Genomic DNA, 19,685 nt, shown 5'->3' with positions numbered 1-19,685 from the left:
GGGCGATCTGATCCCCAGTGTTTCCTCCCCTGGATGCTAGGTCCTCACATCCTCCACTCCCCACCTCACCTGAGACTGGGTGATCTGATCCCCAGTTTCCTCCCCCCAATGCTAGGTCTTCACACCCTGCATTCCCCACCTCACCTGAGACTGGGTGATCTGATCCCCATTTTTTACCCCCCTGGATGCTAGGTCCTCACACCCTGCACTCCCCATCTCACCTCAGACTGGGTGATCTGGCCCCAATTTCCTCCCTATTACCCAGGTCCTCACACCCTTCACTCACCACCCTACCTGTGACTGGGTGACCTGATCCCCAGTTTCCTCCCCGGGATGCTAGGTCCTCACACCTTCCACTCCCCACGTTACCCACGACTGGGTGAGCTGATCCCCAGTTCCCTCCCCTGGATGCTAGGACCTCACACCCTCCACTCCCAACCCTACCTGAGACTGGGTGATCTGATCCCCAGTTTCCTCCCCTGGATGGTAGGTCCTCGCAAACTCCACTCCCCACTTTATCCAAGACTGGGAGATCTGATCCCCAGTTTCCTCCCCTGGATGCTAGGTCCTCACACCCTCCACTCCCCACCTCACCTGAGACTGGGTGACCTGATCCCCAGTTTCCTCCCCTGGATGCTAGGTCCTCACACCCTCCACTCCCAACCCTACCTGAGACTTGGTGATCTGATCCCCAGTTTCCTCCCATGGATGCTAGGTCCTCACACCCTCCACTCCCCACCTCACCTGAGAATGGGTGATCTGATCCCCCAATTTCCCCCCTAATACCCAGGTCCTCACACCCTCCACTCCCCACCTTACCTGAGACTGGGTGTCCTGATCCCACTGTTTCTTCCCCTGGATGCTAGGCCCTCACACCCTCCACTCCCAATCCTACCTGAGACTGGGCAATCTGATCCCCAGTGTTTCCTCCCCTGGATGCTAGGTCCTCACAGCCTGCATTCCCCACCTCACCTGAGACTGGGTGATCTGATCCCTAGTGTTTCCTCGCCTGGATGCTAGGTCCTCACATCCTCCACTCCCCAACTCACCTGAGACTGGGTGATCTGATCCCCAGTTTCCTCCCCCCAACGCTAGGTCGTCACACCCTGCATTCCCCACCCTACCTGAGACTTGGTGATCTGATCCCCAGTTTCCTCCCCTGGATGCTAGGTCCTCACACCCTCCACTCCCCACCTCACCTGAGAATGGGTGATCTGATCCCCCAATTTCCCCCCTAATACCCAGGTCCTCACACCCCCCACCCTACCTGAGACTGGGTGACCTGATCCCGCTGTTTCCTCCCCTGGATGCTAGGACCTCACACCCTCCACTCCCAATCCTACCTGAGACTGGGCAATCTGATCCCCAGTGTTTCCTCCCCTGGATGCTAGGTCCTCACATCCTACACTCCCCACCTCACCTGAGACTGGGTGATCTGATCCCTAGTGTTTCGTCCCCTGGATGCTAGGTCCTCACATGCTACACTCCCCACCTCACCTGAGACTGGGTGATCTGATCCCCACTGTTTACCCCCCTGGATGCGAGGTCCTCACACCCTGCACTCCTCATCTCACCTCAGACTTGGTGATCTGATCCCCAGTTTCCTCCCCTGGGTGCCAGGTCCTCACACCCTCCACTCCCCACCTCACCTGAGACTGGGTGATCTGGTCTCCAGTTTCCACCACTTGATGCTTGGTGCTCACACCATCCACTCCTCCACCTCACCTGAGCCTGGGTGATTTGATCCCCAGTTTCCTACCCAACGCCTAGGTCCTCACACCCTCCACCCTCCACTCCCCACCCTACCTGAGACTGGGTGATCTGATGCCCAGTTTCCTCCCTAATACCCAGGTCGTCACACCCTCCACTCCCCACCCTACCTGAGACTGGGTGATCTGATCCCCAGTTTCCTTCTCTGGATGCCAGGTCCTCACACCCTCCACTCCCAACCTTACCTGAGACTGGGTGATCTGATCCTCACTGTTTCCTCCCCTGGATGCTAGGTCCTCACACCCTCCACTCCCCACCTTACCTGAGACTGGGTGATCTGATCCCCAGTTTCCTCCCTTGGATGCTAGATCCTCACACCCTCCTTTCCCCACCTCACCTGAGACTGGGTGATCTGATCCCCATTTTCTCCCCTGGATGCTAGGTCCTCATACCCTCCACTCCCCACCTCACCTGAGACTGGGTGATCTGATCCCCAGTTTCCTCCCCCAAATGCTAGGTCGTCACACCCTGCATTCCCCACCTCACCTGAGACTGGGTGATCTGATCCCCACTGTTTACCCTCCTGGATGCTAGGTCCTCACACCCTGCACTCCCCACTCACCTCACACTGGGTGATCTGATCCCCAGTTTCCTCCCCTGGATTCTAAGTCCTCACACCCTGCATTCCCCCACCTCACCTGAGACTGGGTGATCTGATCCCCACTGTCCTCCCTTGGATGCTAGGTCCTCACACCCTGCATTCCCCACCTCACCTGAGACTGGGTGATCTGATCCCCAGTTTCCTCCCTTGGATGCAAGGTCCTCACACCCTGCATTCCCCACCTCACCTGAGACTGGGTGATCTGATCCCCAGTTTCCTCCCCTGGTTGATAGGTCCTCACACCCTCCACTCCCCACCTCTCCTGAGACTGGGTGATCTGATCCCCACTGTTTCCTCCCCTGGATGCCAGGTCCTCACACCCTGCATTCCACACCTCACCTGAGACTGGGTGATCTGATCCCCTGTTTCCTCCCCTGGATGCTAGGTCCTCATATCCTCCACTCCCCATCTCACCTGAGATACACCCTCTGCTCCCCACCTCACCTGAGACTGGGTGATCTCATCCTCGGTGTCCTCCCCTGGATGCTAGGCCCTCACACCCTCCACGCCCCACCTCACCTGAGACTGGGTGATCTGATCCCCAGTTTCCTCCCCTGGATGCTAGGACCTCACACCCTCCACTCCCCACCCCAGACTGGGTGATCTGATCCCCAATTTCCTCCCTAATGCCCAGGTCCTCACACCCTTCACTCACTGCCCTACCTGAGACTGGTTGACCTGATCCCCAGTTTCCTCCCCGGGATGCTAGGTCCTCACACCTTCCACTCCCCACCTTACCCAAAACTGGATGATCTGATCCCCAGTTTCCTTCTCTGGATGCTAGATCCTCACACCCTCAACTCACCACCTTACCCAAGACTGGGTGATCTGATCCCCAGTTTCCTCCCCTGGATGCTAGGTCCTCACACCCTCCACTCCCAACCCTACCTGAGACTTGGTGATCTGATCCCCAGTTTCCTCCCCTGGATGCTAGGTCCTCACACCCTCCACTCCCCACCTTACCTGAGACTGGGAGATCTGATCCCCAGTTTCCTCCCCTGGATGCTAGGTCCTCACACCCTCCACTCCCCACCTCACCTGAGAATGGGTGATCTGATCGCCAATTTCCTCCCTAATACCCAGGTCCTCACACCCTCCACTCCCCACCCTACCTGGGACTGGGTGACCTGATCCTACTGTTTCCTCCCCTGGCTGCTAGGACCTCACACCCTCCCCTCCCCACCTCAGACTCGGTGATCTGATCCCCAATTTCCTCCCTAATACCATGTCCTCACACCCTCCACTCCCCACCTTACCTGAGACTGGGTGATCTGATCCCCAGTTTTCTCCCCTGGATGCTAGGTCCTCACACCCTCCACTCCCCACCTGAGACTGGGAGATCTGATCCCCAGTTTCCTCCCCTGGATGCTAGGTCCTCACACCCTCCACTCCCCAGCTCACCTGAGAATGGGTGATCTGATCCCCAATTTCCTCCCTAATACCCAGGTCCTCACACCCTCCACTCCCCACCTCACCTGAGACTGGGTGATCTGATCCCCAGTTACCTCCCCCCAATGCTAGGTCTTCACACCCTGCATTCCCCACCTCACCTGAGATTGGGTGATCTGATCCCCAGTGTTTCCTCCCCTGTATGCTAGGTCCTCACATCCTCCACTCCCCACCTCACCTGAGACTGGGTGATCTGATCCCCAGTTTCCTCCCCCCAATGCTAGGTCTTCACACCCTGCATTCCCCACCTCACCTGAGACTGGGTGATCTGATCCCCACTGTTTACCCCCCTGGATGCTAGGTCCTCACACCCTGCACTCCCCATCTCACCTCAGACTGGCTGATAAGATCCCCAGTTTCCTCCCCTGGATGCCAGGTCCTCACACTCTCCACTCCCCACCTCACCTGAGACTGGGTGTTCTGATATCCAGTTTCCTCCCATGGATGCTAGGTCATCACAACCTCCACTCCCCACCTTACCTGAGACTGGGTGATCTGATCCCCAGTTTCCTCCCCTGGATGCTAAGCCCTCACACCCTCCACTCCCCATCTCACCTGAGATACACCCTCTGCTCCCCACCTCACCTGAGACTGGGTATCTGATCCCCAGTTTCCTCCCTGGATGCTAGGCCCTCACACCCTCCACTCCCCACCTCACCTGAGACTGGGTGATCTGATCCCCAGTTTCCTCCCCTGGATGCTAGGACCTCACACCCTCCACTCCCCACCTCAGACTGGGTGATCTGATCCCCAATTTCCTCCCTAATACCCAGGTCCTCACACCCTTCACTCACCACCCTACCTGTGACTGGGTGACCTGATCCACAGTTTCCTCCCCGGGATGCTAGGTCCTCACACCTTCCACTCCCCACGTTACCCACGACTGGCTGAGCTGATCCTCAGTTTCCTCCCTTGGATGCTAGGACCTCACACCCTCCATTCCCAACCCTACCTGAGACTGGGTGATCTGATCCCCAGTTTCCTCCCCTGGATGGTAGGTCCTCACACCCTCCACTCCCCACCTCACCTGAGAATGGGTGATCTGATCCCCCAATTTCCCCCCTAATACCCAGGTCCTCACACCCTACACTCCCCACCCTACCTGAGACTGGGTGACCTGATCCCACTGTTTCCTCCCCTGGATGCTAGGACCTCACACCCTCCACTCCCAATCCTACCTGAGACTGGGCAATCGGATCCCCAGTGTTTCCTCCCCTGGATGCTAGGTCCTCACATCCTCCACTCCCCAACTCACCTGAGACTGGGTGTTCTGATCCCCAGTTTCCTCCCATGGATGCTAGGTCATCACAACCTCCACTCCCCACCCTACCTGGGACTGGGTGAGCTGATCCTACTGTTTCCTCCCCTGGCTGCTAGGACCTCACACCCTCCCCTCCCCACCTCAGACTGGGTGATCTGATCCCCAATTTCCTCCCTAATACTAGGCCCTCACACCCTCCACTCCCCACCTTACCTGAGACTGGGTGATCTGATCCCCAGTTTTCTCCCCTGGATGCTAGGTCCTCACACCCTCCACTCCCCACCTGAGAATGGGTGATCTGATCCCCAGTTTCCTCCCCTGGATGCTAGGTCCTTACACCCTCCACTCCCAATCCTACCTGAGACTGGGCGATCTGATCCCCAGTGTTTCCTCCCCTGGATGCTAGGTCCTCACATCCTCCACTCCCCACCTCACCTGAGACTGGGTGATCTGATCCCCAGTTTCCTCCCCCCAATGCTAGGTCTTCACACCCTGCATTCCCCACCTCACCTGAGACTGGGTGATCTGATCCCCATTTTTTACCCCCCTGGATGCTAGGTCCTCACACCCTGCACTCCCCATCTCACCTCAGACTGGGTGATCTGGCCCCAATTTCCTCCCTATTACCCAGGTCCTCACACCCTTCACTCACCACCCTACCTGTGACTGGGTGACCTGATCCCCAGTTTCCTCCCCGGGATGCTAGGTCCTCACACCTTCCACTCCCCACGTTACCCACGACTGGGTGAGCTGATCCCCAGTTCCCTCCCCTGGATGCTAGGACCTCACACCCTCCACTCCCAACCCTACCTGAGACTGGGTGATCTGATCCCCAGTTTCCTCCCCTGGATGGTAGGTCCTCGCAACCTCCACTCCCCACTTTATCCAAGACTGGGAGATCTGATCCCCAGTTTCCTCCCCTGGATGCTAGGTCCTCACACCCTCCACTCCCCACCTCACCTGAGACTGGGTGACCTGATCCCCAGTTTCCTCCCCTGGATGCTAGGTCCTCACACCCTCCACTCCCAACCCTACCTGAGACTTGGTGATCTGATCCCCAGTTTCCTCCCATGGATGCTAGGTCCTCACACCCTCCACTCCCCACCTCACCTGAGAATGGGTGATCTGATCCCCCAATTTCCCCCCTAATACCCAGGTCCTCACACCCTCCACTCCCCACCTTACCTGAGACTGGGTGTCCTGATCCCACTGTTTCTTCCCCTGGATGCTAGGCCCTCACACCCTCCACTCCCAATCCTACCTGAGACTGGGCAATCTGAACCCCAGTGTTTCCTCCCCTGGATGCTAGGTCCTCACAGCCTGCATTCCCCACCTCACCTGAGACTGGGTGATCTGATCCCTAGTGTTTCCTCCCCTGGATGCTAGGTCCTCACATCCTCCACTCCCCAACTCACCTGAGACTGGGTGATCTGATCCCCAGTTTCCTCCCCCCAATGCTAGGTCGTCACACCCTGCATTCCCCACCCTACCTGAGACTTGGTGATCTGATCCCCAGTTTCCTCCCCTGGATGCTAGGTCCTCACACCCTCCACTCCCCACCTCACCTGAGAATGGGTGATCTGATCCCCCAATTTCCCCCCTAATACCCAGGTCCTCACACCCCCCACTCCCCACCCTACCTGAGACTGGGTGACCTGATCCCGCTGTTTCCTCCCCTGGATGCTAGGACCTCACACCCTCCACTCCCAATCCTACCTGAGACTGGGCAATCTGATCCCCAGTGTTTCCTCCCCTGGATGCTAGGTCCTCACATCCTACACTCCCCACCTCACCTGAGACTGGGTGATCTGATCCCTAGTGTTTCGTCCCCTGGATGCTAGGTCCTCACATGCTACACTCCCCACCTCACCTGAGACTGGGTGATCTGATCCCCACTGTTTACCCCCCTGGATGCGAGGTCCTCACACCCTGCACTCCTCATCTCACCTCAGACTTGGTGATCTGATCCCCAGTTTCCTCCCCTGGGTGCCAGGTCCTCACACCCTCCACTCCCCACCTCACCTGAGACTGGGTGATCTGGTCTCCAGTTTCCACCACTTGATGCTTGGTGCTCACACCATCCACTCCTCCACCTCACCTGAGCCTGGGTGATTTGATCCCCAGTTTCCTACCCAACGCCTAGGTCCTCACACCCTCCACCCTCCACTCCCCACCCTACCTGAGACTGGGTGATCTGATGCCCAGTTTCCTCCCTAATACCCAGGTCGTCACACCCTCCACTCCCCACCCTACCTGAGACTGGGTGATCTGATCCCCAGTTTCCTTCTCTGGATGCCAGGTCCTCACACCCTCCACTCCCAACCTTACCTGAGACTGGGTGATCTGATCCTCACTGTTTCCTCCCCTGGATGCTAGGTCCTCACACCCTCCACTCCCCACCTTACCTGAGACTGGGTGATCTGATCCCCAGTTTCCTCCCTTGGATGCTAGATCCTCACACCCTCCACTCCCCACCTCACCTGAGACTGGGTGATCTGATCCCCAGTTTCCTCCCCCAAATGCTAGGTCGTCACACCCTGCATTCCCCACCTCACCTGAGACTGGGTGATCTGATCCCCACTGTTTACCCTCCTGGATGCTAGGTCCTCACACCCTGCACTCCCCACTCACCTCACACTGGGTGATCTGATCCCCAGTTTCCTCCCCTGGATTCTAAGTCCTCACACCCTGCATTCCCCCACCTCACCTGAGACTGGGTGATCTGATCCCCACTGTCCTCCCTTGGATGCTAGGTCCTCACACCCTGCATTCCCCACCTCACCTGAGACTGGGTGATCTGATCCCCAGTTTCCTCCCTTGGATGCAAGGTCCTCACACCCTGCATTCCCCACCTCACCTGAGACTGGGTGATCTGATCCCCAGTTTCCTCCCCTGGTTGATAGGTCCTCACACCCTCCACTCCCCACCTCTCCTGAGACTGGGTGATCTGATCCCCACTGTTTCCTCCCCTGGATGCCAGGTCCTCACACCCTGCATTCCACACCTCACCTGAGACTGGGTGATCTGATCCCCTGTTTCCTTCTCTGGATGCTAGGTCCTCACACCCTCAACTCACCACCTTACCCAAGACTGGGTGATCTGATCCCCAGTTTCCTCCCCTGGATGCTAGGTCCTCACACCCTCCACTCCCAACCCTACCTGAGACTTGGTGATCTGATCCCCAGTTTCCTCCCCTGGATGCTAGGTCCTCACACCCTCCACTCCCCACCTTACCTGAGACTGGGAGATCTGATCCCCAGTTTCCTCCCCTGGATGCTAGGTCCTCACACCCTCCACTCCCCACCTCACCTGAGAATGGGTGATCTGATCGCCAATTTCCTCCCTAATACCCAGGTCCTCACACCCTCCACTCCCCACCCTACCTGGGACTGGGTGACCTGATCCTACTGTTTCCTCCCCTGGCTGCTAGGACCTCACACCCTCCCCTCCCCACCTCAGACTGGGTGATCTGATCCCCAATTTCCTCCCTAATACCATGTCCTCACACCCTCCACTCCCCACCTTACCTGAGACTGGGTGATCTGATCCCCAGTTTTCTCCCCTGGATGCTAGGTCCTCACACCCTCCACTCCCCACCTGAGACTGGGAGATGTGATCCCCAGTTTCCTCCCCTGGATGCTAGGTCCTCACACCCTCCACTCCCCAGCTCACCTGAGAATGGGTGATCTGATCCCCAATTTCCTCCCTAATACCCAGGTCCTCACACCCTCCACTCCCCACCTCACCTGAGACTGGGTGATCTGATCCCCAGTTACCTCCCCCCAATGCTAGGTCTTCACACCCTGCATTCCCCACCTCACCTGAGATTGGGTGATCTGATCCCCAGTGTTTCCTCCCCTGTATGCTAGGTCCTCACATCCTCCACTCCCCACCTCACCTGAGACTGGGTGATCTGATCCCCAGTTTCCTCCCCCCAATGCTAGGTCTTCACACCCTGCATTCCCCACCTCACCTGAGACTGGGTGATCTGATCCCCACTGTTTACCCCCCTGGATGCTAGGTCCTCACACCCTGCACTCCCCATCTCACCTCAGACTGGCTGATAAGATCCCCAGTTTCCTCCCCTGGATGCCAGGTCCTCACACTCTCCACTCCCCACCTCACCTGAGACTGGGTGTTCTGATATCCAGTTTCCTCCCATGGATGCTAGGTCATCACAACCTCCACTCCCCACCTTACCTGAGACTGGGTGATCTGATCCCCAGTTTCCTCCCCTGGATGCTAAGCCCTCACACCCTCCACTCCCCATCTCACCTGAGATACACCCTCTGCTCCCCACCTCACCTGAGACTGGGTATCTGATCCCCAGTTTCCTCCCTGGATGCTAGGCCCTCACACCCTCCACTCCCCACCTCACCTGAGACTGGGTGATCTGATCCCCAGTTTCCTCCCCTGGATGCTAGGACCTCACACCCTCCACTCCCCACCTCAGACTGGGTGATCTGATCCCCAATTTCCTCCCTAATACCCAGGTCCTCACACCCTTCACTCACCACCCTACCTGTGACTGGGTGACCTGATCCACAGTTTCCTCCCCGGGATGCTAGGTCCTCACACCTTCCACTCCCCACGTTACCCACGACTGGCTGAGCTGATCCTCAGTTTCCTCCCTTGGATGCTAGGACCTCACACCCTCCATTCCCAACCCTACCTGAGACTGGGTGATCTGATCCCCAGTTTCCTCCCCTGGATGGTAGGTCCTCACACCCTCCACTCCCCACCTCACCTGAGAATGGGTGATCTGATCCCCCAATTTCCCCCCTAATACCCAGGTCCTCACACCCTACACTCCCCACCCTACCTGAGACTGGGTGACCTGATCCCACTGTTTCCTCCCCTGGATGCTAGGACCTCACACCCTCCACTCCCAATCCTACCTGAGACTGGGCAATCGGATCCCCAGTGTTTCCTCCCCTGGATGCTAGGTCCTCACATCCTCCACTCCCCAACTCACCTGAGACTGGGTGATATGATCCCCAGTTTCCTCCCCCCAATGCTAGGTCGTCACACCCTGCACTCCTCATCTCACCTCAGACTTGGTGATCTGATCCCCAGTTTCCTCCCCTGGGTGCCAGGTCCTCACACCCTCCACTCCCCACCTCACCTGAGACTGGGTGATCTGGTCTCCAGTTTCCTCCACTTGATGCTTGGTGCTCACACCATCCACTCCTCCACCTCACCTGAGCCTGGGTGATTTGATCCCCAGTTTCCTACCCAACGCCTAGGTCCTCACACCCTCCACCCTCCACTCCCCACCCTACCCTACCTGAGACTGGGCGATCTGATCCCCACTGTTTCCTCTTCTGGATGCTAGGTCATCTCACCCTCCACTCCCCACCTTACCTGAGACTGGGTGATCTGATCCCCAGTTTCCTCCCCTGGATGCTAGGACCTCACACCCTCCACCCCCACCTTACGAAGACTGGGTGATCTGATCCCCAGTTCACTTCTCTGGATGCTAGGTCCTAACACCCTCCACTCCCAACCTTAGCTGAGACTGGGTGATCTGATCCCCAGTGTTTCCTCCCCTGTATGCTAGGTCCTCACACCCTCCACTCCCTCACCTCACCTGAGACCGGGTGATCTGATCCCTTATTTCCTCCCCTGGATGCTAGGTCTTCACACCCTCATTCCCCACCTCACCTGAGACTGGGTGATCTCTTCCTCAGTGTCCTCCCCTGGATGATTAGTCCTCACACCCTGCATTCCCCACCCTACCTGAGACTGGGTAATCAGATCCCCTGTTTCCTCCCCTGGATACTAGGTCCACACATCCTCCACTCCCCATCTCACTTGAGACACACCCTCTGCTCCCCACCTCACCTGAGACTGGGTGATCTGATCCCCAGTTTCCTCCCTGGATGCTAGGCCCTCACACCCTCCACTCCCCTCCTCACCTGAGACTGGGTGATCTGATCCCCAGTTTCCTTCTCTGGATGCTAGGTCCTCACACCCTCCACCTCAGACTGGGTGATCTGATCCCCAGTTTCCTCCCCTGGATGCTAGGTCCTCACACCCTGCATTCCCCACCCTACCTGAGACTTGGTAATCTGATCCCCAGTTTCCTCCCCTGGATGCTAGGTCCTCAAACCCTCCACTCCCCACCTCACCTGAGACTGGGTGACCTGATCCCCAGTTTCCTCCCCTGGATGCTAGGCCCTCACACCCTCCACTCCCCACCTTACCTGAGACTGGGTGATCTGATCCCCAGTTTCCTCCCACGGATGCTAAGCCCTCACACCCTCCACTCCCCCACCTCACCTGAGACTGGGTTATCAGATCCCCAGTTTCCTCCCATGGATGCTAGGTTCTCCCACCCTCCATCCCTCACCTCACCTGAGACTGGGTGATCTGATCCCCAGTTTCCTCCCCTGGATCCTATGCCCTCACACCCTGCACTCCCCTACCTCACCTGAGACTGGGTGATCTGGTCTCCAGTTTCCTCCACTTGATGCTTGGTGCTCACACCATCCACCCATCCACCTCACCTGAGACTGGGAGATCTGATCCCCAGTTCCCTCCCCTGGATGCTAGGTCCTCACACCCTCCACTCCCCACCTCACATGAGAATGGGTGATCTGATCCCCAATTTCCTCCCAAATACCCAGGTCCTCACACCCTCCACTCCCCACCCTACCTGAGACTGGGTGACCTGATCCCACTCTTTCCTCCCCTGGATGCTAGGTCCTCACACCCTCCACTCCCAACCCTACCTGAGACTGGGTGATCTGGTCTCCAGTTTCCTCCACTTGATGCTTGGTGCTCACACCATCCACTCCCCACCCTACCTGAGACTGGGTGATCTGATCCCCAGTTTCCTTTTCTGGATGCCAGCTCCTCACACCCTCCACTCCCCACCTTACCTGAGACTGGGTGATCTGATCCTCACTGTTTCCTCCCCTGGATACCATGTCCTCACACCCTCCACTCCCCACCTTACCTGAGACTGGGTGATCTGATCTCCAGTGTTTCCTCCCCTGGATGCTAGGTCCTCACAGCCTGCATTCCCCCACCTCACCTGAGACTGGGTGATCTGATCCCCAGTGTTTCCTTCCCTGGATGCTGGGTCCTCACATCCTCCTCTCCCCACCTCACCTGAGACTGGGTGATCTGATCCCCAGTTTCCTCGCCTGGATGCTGGGTCCTCACATCCTCCACTCCCCACCTCACCTGAGACTGGGTGATCTGATCCCCAGTTTCCTCCCCCAAATGCTAGGTCGTCACTCCCTGCATTCCCCACCTCACCTGAGACTGGGTGATCTGATCCCCACTGTTTACCCTCCTGAATGCTAGGTCCTCACACCCTCCACTCCCCACCTCACATGAGACTGTGTGATCTGATCCCCCGTTTCCTCCCCTGGATGCTAGGTATTCACATCCTTCACTGCCCATCTCACCTGAGACACACCATCCACTCCCCACCTCACCTGAGACTGGGTGATCTGATCCCCAGTTTCCTCCCCTGGATGCTAGGTCCTCTCACCCTCCACTCCCCACCTCACCTGAGACTGGGTGATCTGATCCCGAGTTTCCTCTTCTGGATGCTAGGTCATCTCACCCTCCACTCCCCACCTCACCTGAGACTGGGTGATCTGATCTCCAGTTTCCTCCCCTGGATGCTAGGTCCTCACACCCTCCACTCCCCACCTCATCTTAGACTGGGTGATCTGATCCCCAGTTTCCTCCCCTGATGCTAGGTCCTCACACCCTGCATTCCCCACCTCACCTGAGACTGGGTGATCTGATCCCCAGTTTCCTCCCCTGGATGCTAGGTCCTCTCACCCTCCACTCCCCACCTCACCTGAGACTGGGTGATCTGATCTCCAGTTTCCTCCCCTGGATGCTATGTCCTCTCACCCTCCACTCCCCACCTCACCTGAGACTGGGTGATCTGATCCCCATTTTCGTCCCCTGGATGCTAGGTCCTCACACCCTGCATTCCCCACCTCACCTGAGACTGGGTGATCTGATCCCCACTTTCCTCCCCTGGATGCTAGGTCCTCACATCCTCCACTCCCCATCTCACCTGAGACACATCCTCCGCTCCCCACCTCACCTGAGACTGTGTGATCTGATCCCCAGTTTCCTCCCCTGGATGCTAGGTCCTCACAGCCTGCATTCCCCACCTCACCTGAGACTGGGCGATCTGGTCCCCAGTTTCCTCACCTGGATGCTAGGTCCTCACATCCTCCACTCCCCACCTCACCTGAAACTGGGTGATCTGATCCCCAGTTTCCTCCCCGAAATGCTAGGTCGTCACACCCTGCATTCCCCACCTCACCTGAGACTGGGTGATCTGATCCCCACTGTTTACCCTCCTGGATGATAGGTCCTCACACCCTGCACTCTCCACCTCACCTCAGACTGGGTGATCTGATCCCCGTTTTCTCGCCTGGATGCTAGGTCCTCACACCCTCCACTCCCCACCTCACCTGAGACTGGGTGATCTGATCCCAGTTTTCTCCCCTGGATGCTAGGTCCTCACACCCTCCACTCCCCACCTCACCTGAGACTGGGTGATCTGATCCCTAGTGTTTCCTCCACTGGATGCTAGGTCCTCGCATCCTCCACTCCCCAACTCACCTGAGACTGGGTGATCTGATCCCCAGTTTCCTCCCTTGGATGTTAGGTCCTCACACCCTCCACTCCCCATCTCACCTGAGACTGGGTGATCTGATCCCCAGTTTCCTCCCCTGGATTCTAGGTCGTCACACCCTCCACTCCCCCACCTCACCTGAGACTGGGTGATCTGATCCCCAGTTTCCTCCCCTGGATGCTAGGTCGTCACAACCCCCCACTCCCCACCTTACCTGAGACTGGGTGATCTGATCCCCAGTTTCCTCCCCTGGATGCTAGGTCCTCACACCCTGCATTCCCCACCTCACCTGAGACTGGGTGATCTGATCCCGAGTTTCCTCTTCTGGATGCTAGGTCATCTCACCCTCCACTCCCCACCTCACCTGAGACTGGGTGATCTGATCTCCAGTTTCCTCCCCTGGATGCTAGGTCCTCACACCCTCCACTCCCCACCTCATCTTAGACTGGGTGATCTGATCCCCAGTTTCCTCCCCTGATGCTAGGTCCTCACACCCTGCATTCCCCACCTCACCTGAGACTGGGTGATCTGATCCCCAGTTTCCTCCCCTGGATGCTAGGTCCTCTCACCCTCCACTCCCCACCTCACCTGAGACTGGGTGATCTGATCCCCAGTTTCCTCCCCTGGATGCTATGTCCTCTCACCCTCCACTCCCCACCTCACCTGAGACTGGGTGATCTGATCCCCAGTTTCGTCCCCTGGATGATAGGTCCTCACACCCTGCATTCCCCACCTCACCTGAGACTGGGTGATCTGATCCCCACTTTCCTCCCCTGGATGCTAGGTCCTCACATCCTCCACTCCCCATCTCACCTGAGACACATCCTCCGCTCCCCACCTCACCTGAGACTGTGTGATCTGATCCCCAGTTTCCTCCCCTGGATGCTAGGTCCTCACAGCCTGCATTCCCCACCTCACCTGAGACTGGGCGATCTGATCCCCAGTTTCCTCACCTGGATGATAGGTCCTCACATCCTCCACTCCCCACCTCACCTGAAACTGGGTGATCTGATCCCCAGTTTCCTCCCCGAAATGCTAGGTCGTCACACCCTGCATTCCCCACCTCACCTGAGACTGGGTGATCTGATCCCCACTGTTTACCCTCCTGGATGATAGGTCCTCACACCCTGCACTCTCCACCTCACCTCAGACTGGGTGATCTGATCCCCGTTTTCTCGCCTGGATGCTAGGTCCTCACACCCTCCACTCCCCACCTCACCTGAGACTGGGTGATCTGATCCCTAGTGTTTCCTCCACTGGATGCTAGGTCCTCGCATCCTCCACTCCCCAACTCACCTGAGACTGGGTGATCTGATCCCCAGTTTCCTCCCCTGGATTCTAGGTCGTCACACCCTCCACTCCCCCACCTCACCTGAGACTGGGTGATCTGATCCCCAGTTTCCTCCCCTGGATGCTAGGTCGTCACAACCCCCCACTCCCCACCTTACCTGAGACTGGGTGATCTGATCCCCAGTTTCCTCCCCTGGATGCTAGGTCCTCACACCCTGCATTCCCCACCTCACCTGAGACTGGGTGATCTGATCCCCACTTTCCTCCCCTGGATGCTAGGTGCTCACATCCTCCACTCCCCATCTCACCTGAGACACACCCTCCGCTCCCCACCTCACCTGAGACTGGGTGATCTGATCCCCACTTTCCTCCCCTGGATGCTAGGTCCTCTCACCCTCCACTCCCCCTCTCACCTGAAACTGGGTGATCTGATCCCTAGTTTCCTCCCCTGGATGCTAGTTCCTCACAGCCTGCATTCCCCACCTCACCTGAGACTGGGTGATCTTATCCCCACTGTTTCCTCCCCTGGATGTTTGGTCCCCACACCCTCCATTCCCTGCCTTACCTGAGACTGGGTGACCTGATCCTCACTGTTTCCTCCCCTGGATGCTAGGATCTCACACCCTCCACACCTCACATGAGACTGTGTGATCTGATCCCCTGTTTCCTCCCCTGGATGCTAGGTACTCACATCCTCCACTCCCCATCTCACCTGAGACACACCCTCCACTCCCCACCTCACCTGAGACTGGGTGATCTGATCCCCATGTTTCCGCCCCTGGATGCTAGGTCCTCACAGCCTGCATTCCCCACCTCACCTGAGACTGGGTGATCTGATCCCCACTTTCCTCCCCTGGATGCTAGGTCCTCATACCCTCCACTCCCCACCTCACCTGAGACTGGGTGATCTGATCCCCACTTTCCTCCCCTTGTTACTTGTAGACCGCTTTCTGGTTATTGCCCTCCCTCTCTGTTGTGAGATCCCCACTCGCTGGTTTCTCTGCTCCCTAACTTTGTTCCTCACCCTATGATTGTAAAGCGCTCTCTTGCTTCCCGAGCCTGGGTCCACGCTCAGTAAATACCCCAGTGATAATATGTTCCATGTGATCGGGGGCGGGGAGGCTGGACCTGCAGCACGGGGGTGCAGAGTTTACCTGGGGTTCGGCCTGTTCTGTTTGGGCCCCGGCCGGCGCACGTGCAGTTCCGGCATAATGGGGCGAGTATGCAGAGAAGCGGCAGGAAAGCTGGACCACTGCACGTGGTGGTTGGCGGGGGGGGGGGCGGGGCAGGGGGTAGGGGGTATTAGGTGATCAGCAAAGAGGGCGCCACATAGATACAGCTGAGACTTCCAGGGCGTGGAGAGCTAGGAGACCAGGGGAAGGGACAGGTGGGGAGGAAATAACATGTGCAAGGGGAGGGGCTTGTTCTCTGACCCATCCCTTGCGGCTCTGCAGACCTCCTGCAGACCCCATGGCACGGGTGGGCACTTACTAGGGCGCCGAGTCGTTGAGCTGGTACTCGGCGGCTCGCTCGAAGCAGGCCTGGACCCCTTCATCCTTCCAGAGCCTCTTGATCACGTCCACCAGCTCCTTGGGCATCGTGCCCTCCTCGATGGAATCGGCCAGGTGGCACAGCAGACGCCCGTCCTCCTGCGGAGAGAGCGGGTGAACCAAGCATGTGTGCATTACATTGCGCATTCTGAGAATTCTGCCGCCTCCAGGCGCTTGCCATAGTTCACTCTGCCAACAGAAGACACGTGCTCGGGTGGCCGAGCAGTGAACAGAGGTGTACGCTGGCAGCTACTGTATCTTGCCAGTAGGTGGCGGCAGCTGCCTGCAGATTGCACCCGGTACATAATGCCCAGAGGGGGCCCCACGAGGCTACTGCAGCATTTCTTAGAATAAGGATTGTGTTTCACTAAAGATCCCCTCTCGTTAATGTTAATGTTAAAGGACATTTGTACCGCGCACTATCAACACCGGAGTGGTCCCCTGGAGCTCTGGCGGCTCTGAAAGAGGGAGGGAGAGGTGGGTTAGTGGGTGGAGGCTGGAAAAGTGCAAGATTGCAGTGATGTGCTGTTGGCAGCCTCAGCCCGGTGGTTCCGTCGGCTGGGCCTGGGGTGTATGCGGCCGGTAGTCGTCGTGTGCTGATGTGCGAGTCTATGTGTGTTTTTTGTTTTGTTGTTGCAGTGTAGTGAAGTTTGTGCGGTTTGTTGTGCTGGAGGTTTGTGGTTGTGTTTGGTTTGGAGTTTGAGAGGTGTATGCAGAGGAGGAAATTGTTAGTGGTATTGGTTAGTTGGTATCTCTATCCTGGATTGACCGGTTGGGCTCGTGTAATCTTACACAACGGGGTGCTTGCGCACCCTGTGCCTCAGGAGGTACGTGCCCGTTTTTGCATTGGAGGCCGTTTGAGCATTTAGCTGTCCCCTCCGTCCGCTCCCTTAAAAACTTTGCATGCTCCTCACCCCCACCCACATGACTAGCGCACCTGCTAGTGTCCATACCTACGATTGTGTGGTGATTGGTGGTATCTCGTCCGTTCCACAACCCCGTGGTACCTAGTTGTTGCTGTATGGGCGATGGGGGATGGTAAGGGTTGTCTGGAGTTGTTGCCTCCGTCTCCCTGGGTCTCGCAGGTGGACCCCTGTGTCCAGTGTCAGCCCTACTGGTGCTCAAAGTACTTCTGTCGGTTCTAGGGGCTTGTCAATGTCCTTTCCTGTTCAGTCATTTGTCTTATTGTTGTTTCGGTTTTAGTCTCTGGTGTTGAAGGTGCCTGCGTTATTGCACCTTCTCGGTGGGCAGCGCCCCTTTGCTTCACGGCTAGGCCTGCGGGAAGAGCGGGGGGTAGGGGTTTGGGGGGGGGGGGTCGCGTTCTCATTGAGCACAGCTCCTGGTGAGGGTCCCTCCCCGTGGAATACTGAGACTCCATGATTAGCAGAGTGAACCCCCAGAACAAGGAGCGCTTCTCTGGGGCCAGCAGGAGAGCACCAGGAGGCCTCAGAGGCAGCCCACCCTACAGAGGTCCTGCTGTCAGCCCAAGGGAATCCAACCTCTCTGCCTTTCGAGATCTGGCCAGAGTCAGCGCTGGGGGTGGGGAAAAAGGAGAAGAAAAAAAAGAAATCGCCTGCGAGAAATCTACCTTCCTCTGGTGACCCCGTGGAAGGGGTCAACAGAGGAAGTTAGTCCTTAGCCACGACCCGGTTTATTTATTTGTGCAATGTTTGTCGGATACCTGTATCCGACATACATTGCAAAAATAAATAAATATACAGGTATCTGACAAACATTGCATGAATAAATAAATACCCCTATTAACATGCAAACTATGCCACACAATGCAGCCACCCAACTGCTTTCAGAGGGGAGCTGCAGGATCTGTGCCAGGTGGGGTTGAAGTAAAGGAAAACGTTGCTTATGGCGAACCGAAATCACCCCGTTTGAATAGTACCCAAGGGGGAGTTTTTTATAAAATGGGATGAAAATTGTGAATTGTAAAGAATATTTACTCAGCAACACTGGTCACAACTATTATCCGCAGAGTGAAGTAACTCATCACCAGTGCCATGGAAGTGGTTTAAAGTGGAATTGATATATAGTTTGGAAAGGAAGCAGCATGAAAGAAATTGCACCGTTTGAAACTATTATTTTTGACATTTCCTTTGATCGGAGGTCACCTGCCAGCTGTGCCCCCCTAAACCCCACCTCAGACACCATCCACCCCCAAAACTCCGCCCCCACCCCAGGCCTTGTGGGATCCCCCATCAGACTTTTTCCATTTCCACCACTGGCTACACGGGAGGCCCAAACAGTCAGGAATGGTCTCAACTCCCTTTACTATTCAACTGCCCCACACCTGAGGCTTCCCTACTACCCCCCCACCCTAGCCCCGCCTTCCACACAACAACGTGAAACTAGGGTACACCATAACCAACAACATGACAGGGGCGTCTTCCCGAATACCACTAGGCTGTAACAGGGAGGCCACGGTAGACCCCATCACTTTTCCTGGAGATGATGGATGAATGTGACAGTGTGAGTAGAGCATGTAGCCATGATGGATAAATGCGACTCTGTGAGTAGAGCATGTAGCCACGATGGATGAATGTGACGGTGTGAGTAGAGCATGTAGCCATGAGGATGGATGTGACGGTGTGAGTAGAGCATATAGTAACAATGGATGAATGCGACGGTGTGAATAGAGCATGTAGCCATGATGATGGATGCAACGGTATGAATAGAGCACGTAGCCATCAGGATGGATGTGACGGTGTGAGTAGAGCATGTAGTCACGATGGATGAATGTGACGGTGTGAGTAGAGCATGTAGCCATGATGGATGAATGTGACTGTGTGGAGTAGAGCATGTAGTCACAATTGATGAATGTGACGATGTGAGTAGAGCATGTAGCCATGAGGATGGATGTGACAGTGTGAGTAGAGCATATAGTAACAATGGATGAATGCGACGGTGTGAATAGAGCATGTAGCCATGATGATGGATGCAACGGTATGAATAGAGCACGTAGCCATCAGGATGGATGTGACGGTGTGAGTAGAGCATGTAGTCACGATGGATGAATGTGACGGTGTGAGTAGAGCATGTAGCCATGATGGATGAATGTGACTGTGTGGAGTAGAGCATGTAGTCACAATTGATGAATGCGATGGTGTGAATAGAGCACGTAGCCATGAGGATGGA

At 56.8% G+C, this 19,685-nt stretch overlaps 1 protein-coding gene across 1 annotated transcript in view; it reads right to left on the bottom strand.

Annotated features, from left to right (window-relative positions):
- The window catches only part of GNAT2 (G protein subunit alpha transducin 2), a 220,771-nt gene that overhangs the window by 134,365 nt on the left and 66,721 nt on the right, over nt 1–19,685 (bottom strand). The window contains exon 4 of the mRNA XM_069632997.1: nt 16,480–16,637. Coding sequence (XP_069489098.1) covers nt 16,480–16,637 — 158 coding nt within the window. The remainder of the gene's footprint in view (nt 1–16,479; nt 16,638–19,685) is intronic.

This window comes from Ambystoma mexicanum, chromosome 13 (genome assembly GCF_040938575.1).
Source record: "Ambystoma mexicanum isolate Mex_15411 chromosome 13, UKY_AmexF1_1, whole genome shotgun sequence".
NCBI lineage: Eukaryota > Metazoa > Chordata > Amphibia > Caudata > Ambystomatidae > Ambystoma > Ambystoma mexicanum.
This window is presented reverse-complemented; position numbering and strand designations above follow the sequence as displayed.